The sequence below is a fragment of the Phalaenopsis equestris genome, unplaced genomic scaffold (genome assembly GCF_001263595.1).
Source record: "Phalaenopsis equestris unplaced genomic scaffold, ASM126359v1 Scaffold000291, whole genome shotgun sequence".
Classification (NCBI taxonomy): domain Eukaryota; kingdom Viridiplantae; phylum Streptophyta; class Magnoliopsida; order Asparagales; family Orchidaceae; genus Phalaenopsis; species Phalaenopsis equestris.
In genome coordinates, this window is record NW_018164733.1 from 415,368 (window position 1) to 423,569 (window position 8,202).

Here is an 8,202-nt window from a genome sequence, read left to right on the forward strand (position 1 = left end):
AAGTATATATATATATATATATTGAATGATATAAACAGCTTATAAGCATTAAGAACCAGACTATACAGTCTCCAGAGCTGTAGTTTCAGCAATCTTCTTCATTCATTCTATTTCGCTGCTCTTCACCATGCCTAGATCTCGTCAACCTTCTCCTCCTCCTCGGAATCATACTATCACCATCTGGATTCAAATCATCTTCATCGCCACCACCTTGCAGATCCAGGAGATTCCGATCCGATCGTTCATGGCGTCCATAAGGCCGCCGGCTCATCCTCCTCCAAATCCCGGAAGAGCCCCTCGGCTCATCAAGAAACCCGATTAAGCCGCCATTCATCATTCGCAGTAGAAAAAAGGTTGTCAGCCACGATCCACCATCCTCACCAAGCTCAGCCTCACGCGGCGGATCATTACTTCTGTCAATAACGTAATCGCCGATCACGATGGCACCAGGCATTGCCGATCTGATGGCGCTGAGGATATCGCCGTGCTCGCGCTCATTTTCCAAACGCCGCCACGCTCTCTGTCTCGAAGGATCTACATCGCTAGGTCTTGTTGCGGGGTGAACCCTCCTCGCATGTCGCCGAAGCTCCATGTAGTTGCCGGAAAATGAGCACAGCTCCCTGGAGCAGCTCCGAGGTTTAAGATCCAGGTACTGCCTCGTCTCCTTCACAATCATCCAACCCGATACTGTTTCTCGACAAAGAGGACAACTCCAGACGCTGTCACTTTCTGCCATTGATTCAGGTCCGCTGGTAACAATCCTGTTAGGGTTTTCAACATGGATCTGATCGTTCTGGTAATGTTGCTGGGAAGATAGAAAAGAGGTATCTCCTTGGTTTAGTTTTAATTTTTTAAACCGATCGAGGCAGTTTGAATGCCTGTAGCTGGTGTCACAAATGAAGGCTCTGCAACCCTTTTCATGCGACCTGCAGATTAGGAGAACCGCATTATGGGGATGGTCCAAACAGATTGGACAACAAATTTCATCCCATTCCTTCTGCGCGGTAACAATGTCTGAATTGGTGGAGGTACTCCCCTTGATTTCTTCCATCTATAATATGAACAGATATAAGTGGTTCAAAGCAATAAAATTATGGAGTCTCTCTAATTTAATCAAGGTAATAATCCATGAATTGCATATACAAATGTTGAAAGTAAACACGGGAGCATCTACTGGTAAGACATAAAAATAAGTTAATGATATAAAGTTCTTAAAAGATTAATACCACATTGTACCAGAAACAAGAGAATTTTTCATACGGAGTCCCGACGCAGCTCTACGTGCAAACTCTAGTAATATAACTCCATGTATGTTACATCGGGCCCACCTAAAAAAATATCAAAGTGAAACTGCGGAAGTTATTAGTAGAACTGCGGAAGTTATTGGAGTAGAACTGCGGATGTTATTGGAAGGGATATTGGGGGGTTATTCGGATATTAACTTTAATAACGCCGCAATAACGCATTCAATAACTCCTCAATAACCTTCGCATTTCCAGTTCAATAACCACCTGCAATAACCCTCGCAATAATCCCTCAATAACCTCCACGACTCCACTCCAATAACACCTCAAAATAACCCTCAATAACTTCTGCGGTTCCATTTCAATAAACCCTGCAATAACCCTCAAATAACCTCTGTGTTTTCATTTCAATAATCATCGCAATAACTCCCCAATAACCTTCGCGGCTCCACTTCAATAACCCCTCACAATAATCCCTGTAATAACCCCCTTTACGTTTTCATTTCAATAACCTCCACTACTTAGAACTGATAGCACAATAATAAAAAAAAACCTCAAAAAAAAAAAAAAAAAAAAAAAAAGTTAAAATAAAAGGATAAAAAGTTCAGCCAAATCTATGTCTCAAACCAAGAGATTTCATCCAAATTCAATGAAAAAATTCTTGGTTTAAAGAAGAATAATTGAAACAATTAATTGCACTTGGAAATCTCAAAACGTCTCTAACACGTCTATGCAAAATAGTCTTCATCATAAAAGTAATCAAGACAAAAAATTCACTACTTCCAGTTAAATTCATTATATGGTTGAACAAGCTTTCATTCAAGTTTAATAAATCAAACAAAATAGATGAAAAATCTAGGAAATTTTTCAAAGAATGGTTAAAATTCAGAGTCAGAACGGGAGCACATCATAACTCAACCAAAAAATAACTAAAGAAATAAAAATACAAAGAGAAGTTTCCAAAAAATAAGTAAAATAGCTAATAAATTGAAAAGAGAGGAGAACAAGAAAACTCCACAACAAAAATCCAACCAAAAGAAAAAATAAAACATAGCAAAATCTAAGAAAAAAAAGAAGAAACATAGAAAGAAGAAAAGAGTAACCAATACTCAAGAAACAATAAGAACAAAATAAACACAAAATCAAAAACAACAAGGGGAGTAGAGAATTAAAAATTATAAAAATTTCTGATATAATAAGAAATAAACATTTTGAATTTCCAATTCCTACTTTTAAAAGTAATCATCCAATGAATATAATGAATAAGACCATCAAAAGTGCAATAATTTCTTCTAAAAAATCTTGAATTCTACCTCTGGTTCTATCTATCTTTATTATTGTGTGATATAAAGCAGCACAGAAACATGAACAAATCTAAATGATGAGCTTAAAAACATCATTATTTCAGTGTGATATCAGATACACCATACAATGACACAAAAGATCAGTTCCTTCTACTAAACTTTGACCTCTTCATACTTAACATACTACTTAATATAAATCCTATATTTCAAAGCAGGCTAGTCAATGCAAAAGCCAAAAAAAGCAAAAAAAAAATTTGAACTTCACACTACACTAAATTAGAAAAAACACTAACCTTCAGTTTGAATGTCTTGAGAACTCAACAAGAAAGATTACTATATCTCCTCTGCTATATGGTAAATGAAAGATTACAACTCTGCCTGATTTCTTAAGTTGAATGTACTCGACCATGTCTTCAAGTTAGAGAGACTAAAATGCCGTCCAGATGCAAGATTAAGAAGGCAAGATTGAGCTGGAATTTAGTCTAAATCTTGCCAAAAAATTTTGGGATAATTACATGCATGGCACTCAAAATTTTGCTATTTATAAATTTAGCATGCGTCTTTTTTTTCTTAACTACTAAATGGATGTATTTAAAGTGTTCCACGATCAATTACAAATAAGGGTCGAGGTTTTGTTGTGAATTTTGAAATTTGAGTGAGAAATTGAAAAATGAATGAAAGAAGTTGCTAGTTTGTAAATATCAAAGTTTTGAGTGTTATGCATGTAATTCAACCAAAAAAAATTTAGCATCATAAATCCTAAAACCTTTTAAATATAATTTATCTTGTTTTGCTAAATCCCAAATTTAGTAAAATCCTGGATAAAATAGGATTAAAGAGTTACACTACTTCCCCTCACGACTCATTGTGCCTCCTCTTCACATTAATTTAAGGGCATTTACATACATAGCACACAATTATTGTTAAGTATTTATATATCTCACACCTAAAGTTTCATAATTATATACAAAGAGGGGTTTGCAAGGGTGAGTTTTGTATGATTTAAGTTAAATTTAGCTTGCCTTCCTCACCCGTTGTTCCTAAAGCCCTCACTTTAAAATCAATGCCTTGCCGCCATGTCACGGTCGGCTACTGCCGATCAAAGTACGAAATCAAAAAAGGATAAGAAGAACTTGAATGAGCGAAGGAAGCGGGACGACAGATCCAACTCATCTTGTCTTATGGCCAAGAATGAGATAAAAAAAGAGAAGGAGAAGATGTCTTTCTTCATTAAATGCGCTTCACATTTTAATCCCTATGTTGTCTTTTTTTTTTTTTTTTTGGTTCCATGTTCGTTTGACTCTATGAAATAATTTTTGTTTGGAATGTCTGTTTTGATTTTATCCGAGTTAGCATACAAGTTATTCATTAAAAAATATTTGAGGAGGAAATATATTTTGTTGTGGGGGTAGTTATGATATTTTCATTCAACGTCAATATGCTAAATTGCATGAGAATGAAATCTTGACTGTACTGTAACCTGTAACCCAAAAGCACCTTTGCATATGGACTATGATCCAATGATAGATATGGTCTCAATGATAAAATGATAAAATTTGATTGAAATTTAAAAGTTTCAATGAGAGCAGAATGATCATCTATCCAGAAACAGTTGTAAAATAGTTGTTTTCCAACGGCACAAACCAAACAGTCAATCGATTTATACGGGTCAGTTGCTGATCAACAAATTATCTCGATCAGTTGCTTATCAGCAGATTATTGATAAGCTGCAGCTGCCCCAAACAGATCCTAAAATATTAAATCTAGAAAATATATGCTAAATAGTTTACAAAGGAGTAACGATATTTAACATTCATCATGCAAAACTACTTTTAGGATTTCATCTCTCCATAATTCACTATATCTGGATTTACAAACTTTACTGAACCCTACTGCAGCCGCCAACCCCCAAGAAAACTTCATAAACATTACTGATTCTTATGATTAGAAAGGACTAAAACTTGGTTCAAATCTTCTTCAAACTTCGAATGGTACTAAATTTCTAAATCGAACTGCAAAACTCACATGACGAGTTCCATTAACTTCTCACAGAACCCTAGATCTCCTCCTAGCCCTAATTTAACCCAACACAAACACAAACAACTTGCGAAAAATAGATCATATCAACATATAGGGACGCCATGAAGATAAAGCACAAATCAAAAGCCCCAACCTGCGAGAATAGCAACTAATTTCTTCCTCCCACCCCCGATCAACATTAAGCCCGCCGATCTACATTAAAGAGAGAACATACAACTAAATCCAGCTCGGGAACAGTTTATTTTGCAGGATTCAAACATCTAACAGAAACAGGAATCAGGTTTTCTTAGCATCCGAGAAAAGCAGAAATTTAAGCGAAATCATGGTAAGAATCTTACAGTGACTCAGAGCGGCAGGTTCTTAAATAAATTTGAAGAAAATTGTGGAAAAATCTTCTTCCTCCTCTTTTCTTCTCGTTTCCCTCTCTAGGATTCTGATGAGAAGGAAGAAAGGAAAGAAGTGGATGAAACTACGGAATTGAATAGGAAGAGGACGAGACTGATCAGGAAGGATTAAATATGCTCAGCTGGGGATTATCAGTTGGGGCATTTACGTACCACCTAATTCCAGTTTCGTGCGAGCATTGTTTTTCTATAAGAAATTTATATATATATCACATCTTACACATCTAACATTTAGGGTCTTTTTAGGACAGCTGTTGATTATTTATAATTTGATACATATTATCTGTAGATTATCAGAATAAGTTGGATTATTGTTTGGGTCAGCTTATTAAAAATAACTTATTCATAGATGTTGTTGGATAAATAGCCTTCATGTCCCTGTTTGGTGAAACTGTTTGCAACAGAATTAAAATAAGAACAGAAAAAAAAAAAATTATAAGTAATGTTTTCTTATATAAGATTCCTAATTACTCGGTACAAAAAACTAATGCATAAAAAGTAAATTAAAGCAATATTTTTAATGTGATATCTAATGTTCATGTGTTATGCATGTAAATATGAAAGTTTGGGTATTTTATATGTAAATCTATAAGAATTGTATGCTATACATCTAAATGCCATCAATATATATATAATCAATTAAACAATAATTATAATTATGTTTTTTTTATTATTATTTCTTAACTTAGCCCCAATCTACCCAATGAACTTAAGAGGGGCTTCTGGTTGCATGTATTTATATGGTGGGTTAAGCATTAGGTTAAACTAATTAAAATCATTTCCTATTATTTTCATTTTATTATTATTTTGTTTAATAATAATATCTATTTTCACCACAATTTCAAGTTAAACCATAACTTGGTTTGTATTTGTTTTTTGTTTTGGAAGATTTACATGAATATCACTCTATTCCCATGTATTTACATATCTAACCCCTATACTTCAATTATGACATACAAAACACCTTATTTATCCATGAAAATATTTATATCATTTTGTAAAGGTTAAAATGATGGTATTTTTTATTTGATATGAAAGATTTAGGTGGTATAAATATAAAAAAAAATAGACTTTATATATTATGCATGTATGATGTTAAAATATTCTTAATGAGTCTCATGAATGTAATTGAAGCATTTGTTGGCCACCATACCAGCTCCAATTAGTAATCTGATCAAACACGTCAGAGACAGCAAGCAATGATAAATTGAGGTCAAGATGCATCATACCAAATGAAGTGAACCAAAAATCACTCATTTGATGAAGTGCAGCTTGCAAATGTGTCCGAGACATAAAAATGACAGCACATTAAAAGCGACGACTTATACATAATGATATGTGAATCATATCAAAATAATTGTAATCATCATCAAGATTGCTCAAACGGCACTAATTTGAATAACTAACTTTGTTATTACATACATAGCATCAAAATATGTCAAATGTGATTTTTTGTAGTTGATTTAGGCTCTGTTTGGCTGAGTGTTTTTGTTGTTGCGCTACACCGTCCCGTGAATTTTTTTATGTTTGGGGCGGCGTTTTCTCCACTGTTTGCCGCGATTTGGGGCGAACGCGGAAAGTTGTGGGATAACAGTGGCCCAATTTCATCGCAGCGGCTTGAATTTCTTTTTACGCTGGTGCCCTCGCGATACACGAGGCGCTCTCCTCTTGCGTCCGAAACCCTCCCCGAACTCCCAAAGCTCCTTCTTATCACGAGCGAACAACGTCTCGCATCTCATTCTCTTCCCAAACGAGATTAGTCTCGCACATTCGTCATATTCGCATCCCCTCTTCTTTCCGAGCAGTCTCGCATCTCCTCCTCTTCCCCAACACCCTCGTCGAGGTCATCTTCCCGAGCGGTAAGAAAAAAATATTTTTCCTTTCAATGCTTCGGATCTAAGGAATGGTTCTTGAAATTTTTGTTTGTCTTGAAATTTTTGTTTGAGAAGGGTATAATGTATCTTCCCATTTGATTCTCAACACGCCCTCATTGAAGAACTCTCTTTTGCCCTCCATTTGTAGAAGTAATATGCTATATGTGCGGTTAGGTGGCCTCAGTGCAACATTTTCTTAAATGGCCATCAATTCATTCATGCTATATGGATCTTTCTTGTTGAAACATCTCTACTTGGACATTTTTGTAGTAATCATCTGTTTATACTTGTTAAATTATTTTTTGTAGTAATAAAATGTCAAATTATTTTCTGAAACAATAAATTAATAAAAATAATTAAATTTTAATTAATGTTAATTTATTGTTTCAGAAAATAATTTGTTTAATATAAAAAAGTATTTTATCTTATGTTATATATATAAATACTACACAGGGACATAATGGTCATTTTTTTCAGAAACAGTTGTCCTGCAGTTGTTTTCACACGGCTGCAACAAACAGACAACCAGCTTCCTCACAGCAGCGCAGCTGCAGCTGAAAAGCTGAGAAGCTGCAGCTGCGCCAAACAGACCCTTAATAATCCTCATGAAAATGATAAACTACAGATGTTCACTAATTGGGGCAGTTGTAACTTAATAATAACTTGTTGTGCAGAATCTGTTGCGGATAAACTAATTGTATATTTATTTTTTGCAGTTTGAAAACATTTGTGTTGTAGTTGTTGCAGGACAAATGATCATTATACCCATTATATAGTAATATTGTTTGCAACAGAACTGTTCATATCAGTACATTATATACTTTTAAAATTAAATATTCAATGTGTGCCATTAAAATAAAGATAGACATCTCACTTAACAATATCATCACCACTACATTAAACATCAAAGATAAGGATAAAACCCCACTATATATTTTTCATTTGATGTGGTTACATATATGGCACTCGAAACATTGCTATCAACAAATCAAGCTGCCTCTTTCAATCATTTCTCAAATTCTCACCCAAACTTCAAAAGTAAGGATAAAACACCACCCCATATTTTTCATTTAAGGCTGCCAAATACAGGGCACTTGAAACATTTTTATAAACCAATCGAGCACCCTCTTTCAACAATTTCTCAAATTCTCACTAAAACTTCAAACGTATAATAAACCACATTCCATATCACATTAAACCACAATTTTTCAAATTCCAAATCATAAAGAAAAAATACAAATCACGAAATCTAAATTCTCACTTCAAATCACAAATGAGAAAGGCAGAAATAACAAAATCCAAATTCTCACTTGAAATCACAAATGAGAAATCCACA

General features: G+C 34.4%; 1 protein-coding gene across 3 annotated transcripts in view; it reads right to left on the minus strand.

Annotated features, from left to right (window-relative positions):
* The window catches only part of LOC110025159, a 5,720-nt gene extending 555 nt beyond the window's left edge, over positions 1-5,165 (minus strand). Inside the window, exons 1-3 of one of the 3 annotated variants that reach the window (XM_020725462.1) lie at positions 4,927-5,165; positions 4,722-4,780; positions 67-1,051 (exon numbers count right to left, since the gene is read on the minus strand). In XM_020725462.1, coding sequence (XP_020581121.1) covers positions 86-1,051 — 966 coding nt within the window. In that variant the 5' untranslated portion in view covers positions 4,722-4,780; positions 4,927-5,165 and the 3' untranslated portion in view covers positions 67-85. Of the gene's footprint in view, positions 1-36; positions 1,052-4,721; positions 4,781-4,926 lie in introns of all 3 variants that reach the window. The other 2 variants (XM_020725460.1, XM_020725461.1) reach the window with 2 other exon arrangements.
* Between the last annotated feature and the right edge of the window lie 3,037 nt (positions 5,166-8,202).